General features: G+C 40.1%; 1 protein-coding gene across 3 annotated transcripts in view; it reads right to left on the reverse strand.

Annotated features, from left to right (window-relative positions):
* The window catches only part of si:dkey-16j16.4 (uncharacterized), a 58,385-nt gene extending 43,754 nt beyond the window's left edge, over positions 1 to 14,631 (reverse strand). Inside the window, exon 1 of one of the 3 annotated variants that reach the window (XM_063007740.1) lies at positions 14,019 to 14,631. In XM_063007740.1, coding sequence (XP_062863810.1) covers positions 14,019 to 14,099 — 81 coding nt within the window. In that variant the 5' untranslated portion in view covers positions 14,100 to 14,631. Of the gene's footprint in view, positions 1 to 13,547; positions 13,661 to 14,018 lie in introns of those variants that run through there. The other 2 variants (XM_063007741.1, XM_063007742.1) reach the window with 2 other exon arrangements.
* Positions 14,632 to 19,670: the final 5,039 nt, after the last annotated feature.

Genomic DNA, 19,670 nt, shown 5'->3' on the forward strand with positions numbered 1-19,670 from the left:
ACAAAAGTGAGTACACCCCTAAGAGACTACACCCCTAAATGTCCAAATTGAGCACTGCTTGTCATTTTCCCTCCAAAATGTCATGTGATTTGTTAGTGTTACTAGGTCTCAGGTGTGCATAGGGAGCAGGTGTGTTCAATTTAGTAGTACAGCTCTCACACTCTCTCATACTGGTCACTGAAAGTTCCAACATGGCACCTCATGGCAAAGAACTCTCTGAGGATCTTAAAAGACGAATTGTTGCGCTACATGAAGATGGCCAAGGCTACAAGAAGATCATCCAGCGTTTTAAAAGAGCAGGGTCCACTCAGAACAGACCTCGCGTTGGTCGTCCAAAGAAGCTGAGTGCACGTGCTCAGCGTCACATCCAACTGCTGTCTTTGAAAGATAGGCGCAGGAGTGCTGTAAGCATTGCTGCAGAGATTGAAAAGGTGGGGGGTCAGCCTGTCAGTGCTCAGACCATACGCCGCACACTACATCAAATTGGTCTGCATGGCTGTCACCCCAGAAGGAAGCCTCTTCTGAAGTCTCTACACAAGAAAGCCCGCAAACAGTTTGCTGAAGACGTCAACAAAGGACATGGATTACTGGAACCATGTCCTATGGTCTGATGAGACCAAGATTAATTTGTTTGGTTCAGATGGTCTCAAGCATGTGTGGCGGCAATCAGGTGAGGAGTACAAAGATAAGTGTGTCATGCCTACAGTCAAGCATGGTGGTGGGAATGCCATGGTCTGGGGCTGCATGAGTGCAGCAGGTGTTGGGGAGTTACATTTCATTGAGGGACACATGAACTCCAATATGTACTGTGAAATACTGAAGCAGAGCATGATCCCCTCCCTCCGGAAACTGGGTCGCAGGGCAGTGTTCCAGCATGATAATGACCCCAAACACACCTCTAAGACGACCACTGCTTTATTGAAGAGGTTGAGGGTAAAGGTGATGGACTGGCCAAGCATGTCTCCAGACCTAAACCCAATAGAACATCTTTGGGGCATCCTCAAGCGGAAGGTGGAGGAGCGCAAAGTATCGAATATCCGCCAGCTCCGTGATGTCGTCATGGAGGAGTGGAAAAGCATTCCAGTGGCAACCTGTGAAGCTCTGGTAAACTCCATGCCCAGGAGAGTTAAGGCAGTTCTGGGAAATAATGGTGGCCACACAAAATATTGACACTTCAGGAACTTTCACTAAGGGGTGTACTCACTTTTGTTGCCGGTGGTTTAGACATTAATGGCTGTATATTGAGTTATTTTGAGGGAAGAATAAATGTACACTGTTATATAAGCTGCACACAGACTACTTTTCATTGTGTCAAAGTGTCATTTTGTCAGTGTTGTCCCATGAAAAGATATACTTAAATATCTGCAGAAATGTGAGGGGTGTACTCACTTTTGTGATACACTGTACCTCTGCCCTACCAGCACCAGCAGAAATGAACCTCACTGCTTGTGCCAGGAGGCCTAGTGTGGGCTGGAATTGGATCGCCAAGCAGAACAATGATCCAAACCACACATTAAAATCAACACAAATAAAGATTCACTGATCAGAGAATCAACATTTTGCTATGACCACCACAGTCCTGGTCCACATGGTCCACAGCCTCTGCTCCAACTGTTTATTTATCTCACAATAAATGTCTTTACAAAAGATAGGTCTATATGTATTTACAAATCACTGCTTTCTGATTTTCTGATTGCATTTCACATATTGTTACAATACTTTTCCCCCAATTTTCTCCCTTAACCCTAGTCGTATCCAATCACCGTGATTGTGTTACGCTTTACCTGTACTACCCTATACTACCCTTCGCTGCTGACTGAGGAGCTTCGCAACTGACACACGCCCCCTCCGACACGTGTGCAGAGGCGTGTTTACTACTGTGGGTGTGTTCGAAAAGCTAGTGAGCTCTCTACATAGACAGCATTTTACGTCATCATGAGGCTGTTTGAAATCCTAGATGCCTTAATAAGCTATCTAGTAAGGTATCTTAAAATTTCAATGTTATTTTGACTCGATTTTGAACGAGTGAGCATCGGAGGCGTCCTTAGTGATCAAGGCAATCCCAGCATTCAGTGCGGCAGCTCTTCTCTCACAGAAAAAAAAACAAAAAAAAAACATGGCTGACGGTGTGTAGAAACGAACGGAGTTATTTTCAAACGTAAATAAATTATTATTGATTTTTAACTTGTATAAACTTTTTGCAAGTTTGGGCTGGTCAGCAAATTTAACCGTTTTTGGTACACGAAGGGAGATGTTAGGTGACATGCTAGCGCGATGTGCCACCACATCGGTTTGAATGGCAAGATGCTAAACCCGATGGAAACACTGTCTAAGTAGCACGTTCGAATAACCTGCCTTATAAGTCAATCACTTATTAGAATCCTCTCTACTGAGGCAGCTGCCTATGTAGGCAGTAACACAGCAAGGCAGCTCCCTAGGTTTTCGAACACACCCAGTGTTCCATCACCTTTTCTATTAATAAGAAGGTCTTGTGAAGTAAGGATACTTACTGTTGCAATTTTGCAAATATTTTGCCCATTCTTGTTAATACAAGACTTACATTTACATTGACATTTTCGGCATTTAGCAGACGCTCTTATCCAGAGCGACTTACAGAAGTGCTTCCATAGTAAACATTTAATTACTCTAGTTTAAGTAAACAACAGTCCAAGAACACAAATCTGTTCAAACCTGTTAGAACCATTTTTTATTTTTTTTTAAATGAATGAGAGTGTTAGTAAGTAAGTAAGTAAGTACTAGTCAGCTGAAGTGCTTAGTAAAAAGGTGGGTTTTTAATCGTTTTTTAAAGATAGCAAGAGACTCAGACTAACTACTAACTAGAAAGACTAACTAGGAACTCCAGTTAGTTCAAAATGCAGCAGCTCGAGTGATAACTAGAACTAGAAAATTTGATCATATTAGTCCTGTTCTATCATCTCTTCACTGGCTGCCAGTTAAATTCCGCATTGATTACAAAATACTTTTACTAACCTATAAAGCACTACATGGTCTGGCTCCACAGTATCTGAGTGAGCTTATTAATCACTACAACCCAACACGTCCACTTCGCTCACAAGATGCAGGGTTACTTATAGTTCCTAGAATTAAAAAGATCACAGCTGGTGGAAGGGCATTTTCTTACAAAGCTCCACAACTTTGGAATAATCTTCCTGCCTCTGTTCGGGATTCGGACACAGTCTCAATGTTTAAGTCTAGACTGAAAACATATTTATTTTCTCAGGCTTTTGATTAGTATAGACAAAGGAGCAGAGCTTGGGGGTTCTTGGTCATAGAAACTTGTGGTGATCAGGGATGTTGGGTTGCTGTCGTTCTGCCTCTCTTGTCTGATCACTCCGGTTTGGGTAGGAGAGGTGGGCGCTGATGTCCTGTGAAAGCCTTCATGACCTTGTTACCTGCTCGCTCTCCCTTTTAGTTATGCTGTAATAACTAGGGCTGCCGGAGTCTAAAACTCTCTGTAAAACTGTTTTACTCAACTAGCATTGTGCATTATTTAACTACATTCTCTGTTGTTTTACCCCGAGGGCATTCTGATGGAAACCTGTTTACCCGCCAAGGTTAAGGATTAAAGTCGAGACTGCCGTGACAACGATGCTGCTTCTGCCGGATGTGACGGGTCTGGCGTAATTGCACCAAGAATGACGAGAACTCACTACAGACTTTATTGAAGACTAGAGCGAATAATAACTCTATTATTATTATTAATTTATTTATTTTTTATTTATATATTTATTGCCAGTTATAACTTTTAGTTCATTTAATTCTGTGTTTGTATGATTTGTGTAAATCCTACTTATTTAAAGTATCCTCTAGGCCACTTAAGAAGGACGGGCCCTGCTGAGTCTGGTTCCTCTCAAGGTTTCTTACTGTAATTTTCAGGGAGTTTTTCCTTGCCACAGTCGCCCTCGGCTTGCTCAACAGGGGTTTTTGTATCTGTTGGTCCTAGACTTTGTAAAGTTGCTTTGAGACAATGTCTATTGTAAAAAAAACGCTATATAAGTAAAGTTGACTTGAATAGGAAGACTTCTACTAACCTCCAAATTCTAAATGTGTTAATATTTACAAACTAGTGATCAGTGAAAACATTGGAAATCTTTTATTTCCACTTTTGACAGTTAAGTAAAGATTCCAGAAAATGAACATATTGCAGATTCTGCTTTTTATTGCATTTTACGTCCCCGAATGTCCCAACTATTCTGAAATGGGCTTTGTATTTGGAAGTTACCCATATCTGTATTCACTGACTTCCATGTTTGAAGTCAATCTCTACAAATATAAACTCACTACTATTTACTAGTAATGGGGTGGATCTGTGATGTTGGGGGATGGGGTGTTGGCTCTGGACAACTTGTTTGGATACATGTTATTATGGACACCATCAAGTACCATTTACATTTACATTTGCAGCATTTATCAGGCGCTTTTATCCAAAGCAACTTACATTTACAACTCACAATGCAAGCAACTAAGGGATAAGGGCCTTGCTCAGGGGCCCAACAATGGCAACCTTCTGATTACTAGTCCAGAACCTTAACTGCTGAGCTACAGTGTATCACAAAAGTGAGTACACCCCTCACATTTCTGCAGATATTTAAGTATAGCTTTTCATGGGACAACACTGACAAAATGACACTTTGACACAATGAAAAGTAGTCTGTGTGCAGCTTATATAACAGTGTAAATTTATTCTTTCCTCAAAATAACTCAATATACAGCCATTAATGTCTAAACCACCGGCAACAAAAGTGAGTACACCCCTAAGAGACTACACCCCTAAATGTCCAAATTGAGCACTGCTTGTCATTTTCCCTCCAAAATGTCATGTGATTTGTTAGTGTTACTAGGTCTCAGGTGTGCATAGGGAGCAGGTGTGTTCAATTTAGTAGTACAGCTCTCACACTCTCTCATACTGGTCACTGAAAGTTCCAACATGGCACCTCATGGCAAAGAACTCTCTGAGGATCTTAAAAGACGAATTGTTGCGCTACATGAAGATGGCCAAGGCTACAAGAAGATCATCCAGCGTTTTAAAAGAGCAGGGTCCACTCAGAACAGACCTCGCGTTGGTCGTCCAAAGAAGCTGAGTGCACGTGCTCAGCGTCACATCCAACTGCTGTCTTTGAAAGATAGGCGCAGGAGTGCTGTAAGCATTGCTGCAGAGATTGAAAAGGTGGGGGGTCAGCCTGTCAGTGCTCAGACCATACGCCGCACACTACATCAAATTGGTCTGCATGGCTGTCACCCCAGAAGGAAGCCTCTTCTGAAGTCTCTACACAAGAAAGCCCGCAAACAGTTTGCTGAAGACGTCAACAAAGGACATGGATTACTGGAACCATGTCCTATGGTCTGATGAGACCAAGATTAATTTGTTTGGTTCAGATGGTCTCAAGCATGTGTGGCGGCAATCAGGTGAGGAGTACAAAGATAAGTGTGTCATGCCTACAGTCAAGCATGGTGGTGGGAATGCCATGGTCTGGGGCTGCATGAGTGCAGCAGGTGTTGGGGAGTTACATTTCATTGAGGGACACATGAACTCCAATATGTACTGTGAAATACTGAAGCAGAGCATGATCCCCTCCCTCCGGAAACTGGGTCGCAGGGCAGTGTTCCAGCATGATAATGACCCCAAACACACCTCTAAGACGACCACTGCTTTATTGAAGAGGTTGAGGGTAAAGGTGATGGACTGGCCAAGCATGTCTCCAGACCTAAACCCAATAGAACATCTTTGGGGCATCCTCAAGCGGAAGGTGGAGGAGCGCAAAGTATCGAATATCCGCCAGCTCCGTGATGTCGTCATGGAGGAGTGGAAAAGCATTCCAGTGGCAACCTGTGAAGCTCTGGTAAACTCCATGCCCAGGAGAGTTAAGGCAGTTCTGGGAAATAATGGTGGCCACACAAAATATTGACACTTCAGGAACTTTCACTAAGGGGTGTACTCACTTTTGTTGCCGGTGGTTTAGACATTAATGGCTGTATATTGAGTTATTTTGAGGGAAGAATAAATGTACACTGTTATATAAGCTGCACACAGACTACTTTTCATTGTGTCAAAGTGTCATTTTGTCAGTGTTGTCCCATGAAAAGATATACTTAAATATCTGCAGAAATGTGAGGGGTGTACTCACTTTTGTGATACACTGTACCTCTGCCCTACCAGCACCAGCAGAAATGAACCTCACTGCTTGTGCCAGGAGGCCTAGTGTGGGCTGGAATTGGATCGCCAAGCAGAACAATGATCCAAACCACACATTAAAATCAACACAAATAAAGATTCACTGATCAGAGAATCAACATTTTGCTATGACCACCACAGTCCTGGTCCACATGGTCCACAGCCTCTGCTCCAACTGTTTATTTATCTCACAATAAATGTCTTTACAAAAGATAGGTCTATATGTATTTACAAATCACTGCTTTCTGATTTTCTGATTGCATTTCACATATTGTTACAATACTTTTCCCCCAATTTTCTCCCTTAACCCTAGTCGTATCCAATCACCGTGATTGTGTTACGCTTTACCTGTACTACCCTATACTACCCTTCGCTGCTGACTGAGGAGCTTCGCAACTGACACACGCCCCCTCCGACACGTGTGCAGTAGCCGACTGCATCTTTTCACCTGCACGAGGCGAGATCATATGCCGATCTGCCAAATCTGCGCAGGTGCCATCAATCAGCCAGCAGAGGTCGTAATTGCACCAGTTATGAGGAACCCTGGTCCACCTCATCCCACCCTTGAACAACAGGCCAATCGCTGTTCATGTAGCTGCCCAGCCCAGCCAGATGGCAGAGCTGAGATTCAATAAGATGTATTCGAAATACCAGCTGTGCTCAATACCAGCTCGATATGATGTATTCGAAATCCCAGCTCTGGTGTGCTAGCGTACTTTACCGCTGTGCCACCTGAGCAGGGAGGGGGGGGGAGTTCTCATACATGACCCCACAACTTCGGAATATTTCCCTGTCAGACAGTCTTAATCTTCAAGTCCAGATTAAAAACCTACTTATTTACTCAGGCTTTTAATTAGTCCTTGTAACAAATTGGTGTGTGGCTCTGGTCCAGGGGATTTAAAGTCTGGGCAGTCTGCTGCTCTCACGGTCTGTTCCACCTTCTGGCCTGGTGATATGCTGGGTCATCTGGCTGTTCTGACTGTACCAGGACTTTCCACCCCTGCTATACAGAGAGAAAGATGCAGAGCTTGGGGTTCATGGTCATTGAGATTTGCTCTGATCATGGATGTTGGTTTGTTGTCGTTCTGTCTCTCTCATTTGATTACTCAGGTTTGTTGGTCTTATGCTATTATCTGCATAACTAATGCCTGTAGGTTTGAGGCTGTTATGCCAACAATGCTGTTTGCAGATGTTAAAAAGTCAGACTACAACCACTGACCCGGTCTGTGTGATCACCGTAAACCATAGACTTGAATCATGTGTAAACCTCATTAGAATATTTCTACAGGGTGAAACAGCAGTGTTAGCTTTAGCACATTATAAACACGCCATTTCTTTCCTGATCTAGCCAAACAAAACTGCAAGTGGTTATGACAATGCCATCATGTTCGAATTTTCATGATTAACATTTAAACCAAGTCAACATACGAACGATCCCAGGGTAGAAGATTCCATTCTTATTCCTCCTGAGCCATATAAAAACAAACATTTCATAGACTGGGTTGCATGCCAGTAGGATTTAGGCCTGTGATTCACAGCACAATGAATACAGTCATTTTAAGTAGGAGGCATTGGCAGTTTCTCACAAGCTTCACACCACTCTTTTCCAGCACCTTCTAAACTCTTACACACCCTTCAATGTCAGAGTTAGAGACTTAACATTATACACTGATCAGCCATAACATTAAAACCACCTCCTTTTTTCTACAAACATTGTCCATGTTATCAGCTCCACTTACCATATAGAAGCACTTTGTAGTTCTACAATTACTGACTGTACTCCATCTGTTTCTCTGCATGCTTTGTTAGCCCCCTTTCATGCTGTTCTTCAATGGTCAGGTCCCCCACAGGACCACCACAGAGCAGGTATTATTTGGGTGGTGGATCATTCTCAGCACTGCAGTGACACTGACATGGTGGTGGTGTGTTAGTGTGTGTTGTGCCGGTATGAGTGGATCAGACACAGCAGCACTGATGGAGTTTTTAAACACCTCACTATTACTGCTGGACTGAGAATAGTCCACCAACCAAAAATATTCAGCCAACAGCGCCCCGTAGGCAGCGTCCTGTGACCACTGATGAAGGTCTAGAACAGCGGTGTCAAACTCATTTTCACCGAGGGCCACATCAGCATTATGGTGGCCCTCAAAGGGCCGATTGTAACGTATCCTGCTGTGATTGCAGTCTGTTGTTTTTCTCGGAGGCCGAATTCTGCATTTCTATTGTCCTACTTTACCACAGACATGGCCTCATAACACAAGAGATGCACCGGTTTCTCTTCCTGAAGCACAAACTTGTTTTCACTTTTATTAAATTTCCTCCTTATGCTTAATTTTCTTACTTATCTTCTTGTACATTTTAGGATCATGTGTAAATATGTGTAACATCATCTACTGGCGGGCTGTGTCACTTTGCAGGTCACAAAATCAGCATGCGTTTTAAAAGATTCAGTTTGTTTAGGATTTTACAGTGTATTTTTAAGACAATCATTCTGCCCTCACTAATAGTTTATCCCCCTTTCTCAGCTAGACAGACAGACAGACAGACAGACAGACAGCTCCCTTCAGAATACAGTCAGTTTTATTTGCTTCCCAGCTGTGTGATACACTGTGTGCATCAAAATAAAGTAAAAATACAAACAATAAAAACAATAAAGAACTTAATACAGTAAAAGCACACAGCTGTAGTCAAGTGTTACATCTGGTACAATATGAGATTTAACCAAACGTAAAATAGCGCTAACGAGTTAAAATTTTGTGTAAAGATACTAATTGCTATAGTAACGTAACAACAGTATTTAATTACGGTAAATTTGTAACTAAAGCACTGTGATATACTCACTAAACATTTACAAACAACTGAGAATATAAACGCCACTACTTACAGACGATGCTTTGGTATTATACTGAAAGATAATTATTTGTATTTATTTATTATTGTTTACATTACTGACTACGCTACTTCGCGTTCTCTTTGCCGTAAAAGTCACATGGCTTCTTAGCGAAGGTTAAAGTTAGTTGCCATGACTACGATGTCACGGTTGTCTCTTAAAGGCGCAGGAGTCCCGTTAAATCATAACTGCGTCTCTGTAACGACTCGAACCATCACAACAATCATACAGTCGTTTAAGCTCTCGCGGGCCACATAAAATGACGTGGTGGGTTGGATCTGGCCCGCGGGCCGTGAGTTTGACACCCCTGGTCTAGAAGATGACCAACTCAAACAGTAGCAATAGATGAGCGATCGTCTCTGACTTTACGTCTACAAGGTGAACCAACTAGGTAGGGGTGTCTAATAGAGTGGACAGTGAGTGGACACGGTATTTAAAAACTCCAGCAGCGCTGCTGTGCCTGATCCACTCATACCAGCACAACACACACTAACACACCACCACCATGTCAGTGTCACTGCAGTGCTGAGAATCATCCACCACCTAAATAATACCTGCTCTGTGGTGGTCCTGGGAGAGTTCTGACCATTAAAGAACAGCATGAAAGGGGGCTAACAAACATCCAGAGAAACAGATGGACTACAGTTAGTAATTGTAGAACTACAAAGTGCTTCTATATGGTAAGTGGAGCTGATTTGCTAGTTTAAGCAGTGATGTTGGACTAAAAAGCTTGGCTCACAAATGAGGTGCATTTATTCAATCATGTGGGCACAGGAAGGAGGCCTTACCAAATTGTTGCCACAAGTTTGGAGGCACTTAATTAATTAGATAAATGTTTTATACCATTTTTACCAAACGAAAAAAAGAAAAACACTAGCCCACTATCACTGAGATCTGGGGTTCAAATCTGAGCAATGCCATCAACCCTTACACCTGCCCATTTATTCTTCTTTCAACACATCAGCTTCGAGAAGTGACTGATCAGTGGCTGCACAATGTATACCACCCTTTGACTGCAGCCATTATAATGAGATAATCAATGTTGTTCAGTGTTATTAGTTTACAGTGTCTATTAGTGGCATTTTTAACATTTCTCTTTTTATGAATATAAATACACTTTATTAAATAGATGTAAAAAAAATGTTAAAAAGCACTTTGTTTTTAGATTTCATGACTACCATCATAACTAGTACTTTCTACCTATAGCACAAATTATAATAATATTTAGTAGTTTTACTTATAATAATAATAATAATAATTATTATTATTATTATTGTTATTATTATTGTTTATTTTAATATTGTTTTACTATTATTAAGATCTAGTTCCTCTATTACTATTATTGTTGTTGTTGTTGTTGTTGTTGTTGTTGTTGTTGTTATTATTGTTGTTGTTGTTATTATTATTATTGTTAATATTATTTTTTAATATCATTTTACTATTAGTTCCTCTATTATTATTATTATTATTACTGTTATTATTATTACTGTTATTGTTGTTATTAGTATTATTGTTATCATTGTTATTATTTTTATTATTGTTATTATTATTGTTATTATTATTATTATCATTATTATTTTTTATTATTGTTGTTATTATTATTGTTGTTATTATTATTGTTGTTATTATTATTACTACTGTTATTCTTACTGTTATTACTGTTATTATTATTGTATTATTATTTTACATTTTTGTAATACTATTTTACTATTATTAACATCCAGTTCCTCTGTTATTATTGTTATTATTATTATTGTTGCTGTTATTATTATTATTATTATTATTGTTATTATTATTATTATTATTATTACTGTTATTATTATTATTATTGTAATAATAATAAGTATTATTATCATATTTTAATATTATTTTACTATTATTAAGATCCAGTTCCTCTATCATTATTATTATTATTAGTCTTATTATTTAATTATTTAATATTATTATCAATTAATATTATCATTGTAGAACCCAGTAAATACCTATAATAATAATTATTTTTATTAATATTATTATTACTATTCAATCCAGTATATCTTTATTATTATTACTATTACTATTCTCAAGACATTACTGAGAAACAGTACAGATAAAGTGCAATATAAAGTGCAATATAATGTACAATATGTGCACACAGGCACTCTATTCTTGCTCTGTTCTGAGTTTAAATCTAAATGGTGCTGTCAGTCAGCTGGGCGTCTACACAGCTGGAATTGGCTGTGTCTGGTGGGGGAGGGGGAGATGCCCAAAGCCCTGTGAAGTATTGGCTCACTGTCCAGGGTATTCCTGTTTCGCATTTGGTGTTTCCTACCACAACCTTGACCAGAGTAAGGTGGTTAATGAAATGATGACAAAATGTGTTTATGGGTATGTGTATGTATTGTTGGTTACCCAAGCAGTTTTAACCCACCTGTACCTTTTATTATTGTAGCCTGAGGTTATACATAAATAGATCTGAATGTGGGAATATGAAATAGAAATGTATTAAGTAATAAAGACAAACAATTCCCTTACTGTATATAGAGTGTATGTGCAGGTGTTTGTATGTGTACAAACAGGTGGTACTCAGGAAGAGGTTCGGGGTCTCAAGGGTACGAATTTGTAAAACAAAAAAGGAACCTCTGTTCAAAATTTTCATGCACTGTTCAAATGTTATAAACCATTTACATTTCTTTATATAGATGACACCAAAAATCAACATGAGCAGTTTTTCTTCTTTGAAGGCACACACTGTTTTCTTTAAGAGGGTTTAAATGTTTGGCAAGTCAACCACAGGATGATCTGAGTGTATTATTCTTGGGCATCTTGCTAGCTGAGACTTATAAACCCATTAAAAATAGTTTTCTCTGTATAGACCAGAGTGCACTGGCCCGCACAAACACAGGAAGGTGCATGATAAACAGTCATCTAAGCCTACATAAATAAAGCAGGGTCATCTGGTTTATAGAGAAAAATGTCGGGACAGAAAGAGGACAAGAATGTAGAAACCCAAACATCACATCAATGCATGGTTATCATTTCAAAGCCCTGGACATAGTTATAAAGTTAAAAAGTTGATCCCTGTTTGCTGCTTTCTGCAATACTTTCTATCATTTTTTTGAAAGTCAGCCAGGGATAGAATAGCATATGTTTCCTTTAGAGACAGATGATTTTAAACAATGCTATAAATCCTTCAATATGTGGACTTGTTTTCCAAGCTTGAAAGGTTAACTGAGCTGTTATTGCTACTAAGCTGTTCTACTTTACACTAACAGTACCTGTAGTTGACCAGGGAAGTTCTTTTTGGCAAACTAACTTGTTGACAAGTGACATCCTTGTCCTGCAATACATTAGTTACGTACGTTGGTCCTAAAGATTTGGCTATGCTAGGACAAGTTTTTTCAAACTGTTTTAAAGCGACGCACATTTTGTCCATGATTTTTACCATGACCCAGGCAACACAAACAATGCATCAAAACTAGGGATGTAATGATGCACCACAAGACAGTTAAAAATCGGTGCACATGTGCCACGATTCGAATCGGTTATTCATTTAAGATGAATCGATATTCACTTTAAACAGGAGAGGGCACTAGCGCTATTCACCTCGCCTGGTTGACGGCACTTCACAAAGTTGCCAGGTTTGGAATTTTCCAGCCAAATGTATTTATGTGAGGATACTTTCTTTATTTGTATTATTCATGTATTTATATAATGTTGGATTTGTTTTAAAATTTCATATCAGTTTTTTTACACAATAAGAATTATTTGGCATAGTTTGTACCTACCTCAGAAATAAAAGGGCATTCATTATTTAGATAAATAAAAGATAAGCACAAATACAGTATTTTGTTTTTTAAAGAGAAATAATAAAAGGAAACTTTGCCATAATTTGACTTCAATTTAACTTTGTCCGTGAATCGTATCGCATCATGGGTAGAGTGTATCGTTACAATCCTAATCAAAACCAATATACTTTAAATATACTAACAAAAATGGTGGCAATCTGGTCCTACTGTGGTTTACAACATGTAACGTAAAGCCTCCACAAGAGGGCATTCATGTACAAGTTCATTTCGTGTTTATGTGCCTGTTTAAATTAGCTTGTTTTTTGGGGTTTTTTCTGTGACCCATTCTTTTGGCTCACGACAACCCAAGGGTCGCAAACCAGGGTTTTTCACACTGGTCTAAGGGATGAAGTCACACTAGCCCTATTTAAATAGGCACAGACAATCCACCCACTGTTACAAACTATAATCACCAACAAGGAATTAGAAGGCCGTAAAGAGTTTAATGACCTTACAGAACCCTCTACACTGCTAAACTGGTCATCTAGCTTGTTGGAATGCTTCATGACCCATATTTTGTACAATTTCAGTTAAAGGAAAAGAACAGTTGCAGAAATAATTGAAACATTAAGATTACCCTGGCATGCATGTGTGAAGGTGTTACCCAGCCAATAACAAAACCTACATGTTTACTGACCTTCAGTTGGAAGGGATGGATTTCATTCAGAGATTGTCTTCTAAGCTTTTTAGTCAGAGTCTTCAACATGGTGCCAATCCTGAACTTTACTTTTTGATCAGACTTTTACTTTTCCATGCCTGGAGCTGAACACTGTAAGGATCCAGCTCACCATGATATCAGAGATAAAACAGACTTGGAGAGCAGATCTGATGAACAACATGAACCCGGATCTAGCAAATTCTTCCAGTTTAGACAGTCATACTCAGGCCTTGCACAGTAGTCAAACTAGCCCTATTTATATGGGCACAGACCCATATAAATATATCACCCACTGTTACAAATTATAATCACCAACAAGGAATTAGAAGGCCGTAGGGAGGTTAATGACCTTACAGAACCCTCTACACTGCCAAATTGGTCATCTAGCTTGTTGGAATGTTTTCATGACCCATATTTGCAAAAATTATAACAAATTATAACAAAACCTACATGTTTACTGACCTTCAGTTGGAAAGGATGGATTTCATTGAGAGACTGTCTTCTAAGCTTTTTAGTCAGGGTCTTCAACATGGTGCCAATCCTGAATTTTACTTTTTGATCAGACCTTTACTTTTCCATGCCTGGAGTTAAACACTGTAAGGATCCAGCTCACCATGATATCAGAGAACCCCAAGTTTCCAAGTTAAAAGCAAAACAGACTTGGAGAGCAGATCTGATGAACAACATGAACCCGGATCAAGCAAATTCCTCCTATTTAGACAGTCATACCCAGGCCCTGAACAGCAGCACACAGCACTAATGTGCAGATCCGTTCAGTAATGCATCCTCACCGGATCCGAACCCGCGACACTCCTCCGATCCCAAACTTTTGTCGCAGATACGCAGCCCGACATGCCCGACTCGAGGCGCGCGTGCGTGAGCGCGTGTGTGTGTGTGTGTGTGTGTGCGCAGGAGTGGGCGCGTGTGCGCGCGCGTGCGTGCGTACGCCTTTTTACGCTTATTTAAATAACTTGTGCAGCTTAGATCCTTTATAAAGCTCCACATTACTCAGACTAACTCACAAAAAGGTACCAACATGTTACGAGCACTTTCTATCCATTTTAACACTTAATAACACTCACACATCACACATCACACACACACGGGAACGCGCACACTCACATCACACAAACACATGCACACGCACTACTTACTACACACCAGAGCGGTAGAGAGAACAGAGTGGCGACACTCCCATAGGGAACCGTTGGAAAGGGGGCGGGACATATTTTCTGTGCAGCTTCCGGGTTGTGGAGCTCTGTATAGTTCCAAACAACCCATAGAGCCTCATTCATTTCCACTACTTATCCAGCATTTTTAGCTGTTTGTTGCTTTGTTTTAAAAAAAATAATGAATTTAATGTCATTAATATACTTAATACTGTTATTGTTTAGCATTTGCTCAGCACTAAATGTTACATGTTTATCTTAATTAATAGATATAACTGAATTTAGCTTAGTCAGCTAAGCTAAATTATTGACACGAGTCTTTTCACCTAAAATTGATTAATTAAAAGTTGATTAATCAAGAGTCTTGTTACAGAAATGATAATAAAACATCAGAGCCATAATAAATCATTATACTTTTACTTTCATACTTAAGTACATTTGAAGGTAAATTTAGTTTAGTACTTTAGTGGAGGTATTTTTACTTTTACTACTACTTTTACTGGAGTAATATTTTACCTTGGATATCTCTACTTCAACTCAACTACATGGTTTGTCTACCTTGTCCACCACATACATTAGACAAAATGAACTAGTGCATATTAATTATGAATTAATTCATGTATTACATGTAGAAATAAATTATTACTTACTCATGAAATAGATGAATGAATGCTATGTCATGTACATGCACTATAATGTTAAAGGTACGGTAGTGTGTTTATGAACCTGTTCATTTAGTGCAGGTAAACCTTATGAATCCAGCCACATGGCTTAGTGTTTAACCAAAATGATTATTATTATGAATCCTCAGGAAAGTGAAGGGAGATTAGTTTATGTAAAAAACAAAACATAAAAAACTGTTTAAACTACTTAATGATATCGCATTATGTAATGTATGCTAATATAATGTACTGTGTGTTAACAAGAACGACCTATTAAGTCATTATAAACATCAATCTTCCACTTCATATACCAAATTGACATTAAAGCAGATGCAGTAAATGTAAAGGCAGGTGAAAATACCCAGAAATTGTACAAATGTTTATTATTTACTGTTTAATATTTCATTTACTGCTGCCTGTCCCATATGAGAACATGACAGTGCTGGGTTTGTTTGGAACTATCGGAGTGTTACATGAACCACGTGACCGCGTGGCGGCGAGATCAAGGAGTGTCGCAACTCTCTCTATCTACGGCTCTGCTACACACTACTTTTCTCCAGCTTAGCACATCCTGCTCTGTGATTGGCTCCTGAAACAGTGACATCACTGGGTTGTTTTTAGTGGGGTGGAGTGCATGCTTTCTTAAAGGGCTCATGAGAAATTCCCAGCAGAGCTAGCTAATAGAGGTGGGTTTTAAAGGTACACTGACAATTCATTCATCTGCTGTTTTTCTCAATCAGACATGATGAAACGTTTCATCCTGGACCTGCTGGATCAGGTGGCACCACAGAAACACTGAGAGAAGGGCAGGGACATACCCAGGAGACGCCACCATCAGTCACATGGCACCACACACTCACCCAGGTTCGATCCTGAGCTCTGGTTTCAAGTGTTTCAAGTTTCGTCATGCTCACAACATGTCAGTGTGGGTTTACTCCAAGCACTCTGGTTTCCGGAGCACCCGGAGTAAACCCACGCAGACAAGGGGAGAATGCAAACTCCACACAGAAAGGACCCAGACTGCCCCACCTACGGATCGAACCCAGGACCTTCCTGCTGTGAGGCGACAGTGCTACCCACTGTGCCGCCATCAGTCACATGGCACCACACACTCACCCAGTTTTGATCCTGAGCTCCGGTTTCAAGTGTTAGTTTCAAGTTTTGTCATGCTCACAACATGTCAGTGTGGGTTTACTCCAAGTACTGTACTCTGGTTTCCTTTCACATTCCAAAACATGCAAGTAGGTGTACTGGCTGTTACTCATTACACAAGGTTCATCAGTTCACAAGGTTTTATCAAACACAGTCTTGGACAATTTAGTATCTCCAGTTCACCTTACTTGCATGTCTTTGGACTGTGGGAGGAAACCCACACAGACACGGGAAGAACATGCAAACTCCACACTGGGGATCGAACCCAGGACCTTCCTGCTGTGAGGCGACAGTGCTACCCACTGTGCCGCCGTCAGTCACAGGCCACCACACGCTCACCCAGGTTCGATCCTGAGCTCCGGTTTCAAGTGTTAGTTTCAAGTTTTGTCATGCTCACAACATGTCAGTGTGGGTTTACTCCAAGTACTGTACTCTGTACTGTACTGTTTGAGGGATTAGCACCTTTTTTTTCCTTTGAATTCAAAATCTTCAAAACGTTGCCTTTTGTAGAGAATATATTGTGGAGTCGGCGAAAAGGCAGGAAGCATCTTCGCTTTTAATTGTAGAAGGCAGATCTTTATTATTTGTTTGTTTACTAGGATTTTAACATCATGTTTTACACTTTGGTTACGTTCATGACAGGAACGGTAGTTACTCATTACACAAGGTTCATCAGTTCACAAGGTTATATCAAACACAGTCATGAACAATTTAGTATCTCCAATTCACCTCACTTGCATGTCTTTGGATTGTGGGAGGAAACCGGAGCACCCGGAGGAAACCCACGCGGACACGGGGAGAACATGCAAACTCCACACAGAAAGGACCCGGACCACCCCACCTGGGGAAACCCAGGACCTTCTTGCTGTGAGGCAACAGTGCTACCCACTGAGCCACTGTGCTGCCATCAGTCACAGGCCACCACACACTCACCCAGGTTCGATCCTGAGCTTAAAACATTTTCTATCTATCTATCTATCTATCTATCTATCTATCTATCTATCTATCTATCTATCTATCTATCTATCTATCTATCCATCTATCCATCTATCTATCTATCTATCTATCTATCTATCTATCTATCTATCTATCTATCTATCTAATCTAATCTATCTATCTAAACACTAAAGGCATGTCAGGACTTGTGGAAGGACTCAATAGAAGAACGAGGAAGACCAAGAATGAACTGGATTGACAACATCATGACGTAATAATCAGTGGCTGGTCTGCTATTTCTGACACGACACAGAGGGCACTGGAGAAAATTGACCTAACTGCAGCCAACCATCGTAAATAACAGCTTAGTGACCTGATATGACATGGCATACCATGACCACTAGAGTGCACTGTGACTCTAATTTTTAAATGTGACCACATGAAAGGGAAACTGCAACCATGTGGAATTATTAAATATGTTAATAATAAATATAATTACAGTAACTATAGCAAGATTTTATTATTACATAATTAAAATACATATTAAAAATGCATTTCTTACTGCTGTGCCACCAGAGCGCTCAAACCTGCTGTTTTTTTGACACAGTCATGCCAAGCTCAATTTTCAACCGGTACAGATGCTGGCACTCTTTATATTCTTATTGTGGGAGGAAACCGGAGCTACCGGAGGAAACCCACGCCGACACGGGGAGAACATGCAAACTCCACACAGAAACTTCACATCGATGTCCGTGGTTTTGATCGAATGTACACACATGTTTGGACATAAATTGTGAATCGAGTTAGAGCAGTTGCAATAGAAAGAACAATTAAACAGTGTCCACAGTGCACACAAGTATTTCCCCTTCATGGTGCAATTTGTACTTTCGCTAGATGGCGCTGTGTGATCACACAGTGCAGTTTGCAGTTTGCACAACCAGTGTAAGCGATCCTTTTATCACACTAACACATTATTGCAGAGATGTACTGAATGAATAGCTATATATTTCATATATATTTTTATATATATATCATGGTTATATTTTATTGCCACACCTGACACCCTGTTGACAAAGTGGTTCAGATTCCACACATAATGAAGCAGTATGATGATCAAGAAACTTTCAGTGTGTTTAAGAAATTCTGTGTACTTTTTAATGGTACAATAGAGTCACAAAGCAACCCAAATTGTTCTACAATCCCAAATCAGAGAAAGTTGGGACAGTATGGAAAATACGAATAAAATAAAAATGCAGTGTTCCTTATATTTACTTTGACTTTTATTTGATTGCAGACAGGATGAACCTGAGATATTTCATGTTTTATCTACTTAACTTCATTTCATTTGTTAATACACATTCATTCCTGCATTTCAGCCCTGCAACGCATTCCAAAAAAAGTTGGGACAGTAACGCATTTACCACTTTGTAATGTTGCCATTTCTTTTCACCACACTTAAAAGACGTTCTGGCACCGAGGAGACCAAGTGATTTAGTGTTTCAGTGTTTCAAACGCGTCTTAAGATGTGCAACAGTAAGGGGTCGTCATTTTCGCATTTTTCATTTAAAATTTTCCACACATGCCGCTCAGGTGGCGCAGCGGTAAAAACACACGCTGGAACCAGAGCTGGGATCTTGAATACATCGTATCGAATCTCAGCTCGGCCTGCCGTCTAAGGCTGAGCAGCCACATGAACAACGGTTGGCCTGTTGTTCAGATATGAGCGGGACTAAGCCGGATGGGATCTCTCTCCCATGACTGGTGCAATTACGACCTCTGCTGGCTGATTGATGGAGCCTGCACAGAGATGAGAAAAGAGTGCTCTCAGGGTGTGTCGCTCCATACACAACACTGAGCTGCACTGCACTCGTCAAAGTGTAGGTGATAAGATGCATACGGCATGCTGCCCACGTGTCGGAGGGGGCTGCATATATACGTATATACTGTATATATATATATATATATATATATATATATATAAAAATTCTCCACACATTCTCTTTTGGGGACAGGTCAGCCTCATACCATGACAGACCCTGGCTTTTGGACTTGTCGCTGATAACAGTCTGGATGGTCCTTTTCGCCTTTGGTTCGGAGCACACAGCGTCCATATTTTCTAAAAAAGACCTGGAATGCTGATTCATCTGACCACAATACACGTTTCCACTGTGTGATGGTCCATC

Source organism: Trichomycterus rosablanca, chromosome 13 (assembly GCF_030014385.1).
Source record: "Trichomycterus rosablanca isolate fTriRos1 chromosome 13, fTriRos1.hap1, whole genome shotgun sequence".
NCBI lineage: Eukaryota > Metazoa > Chordata > Actinopteri > Siluriformes > Trichomycteridae > Trichomycterus > Trichomycterus rosablanca.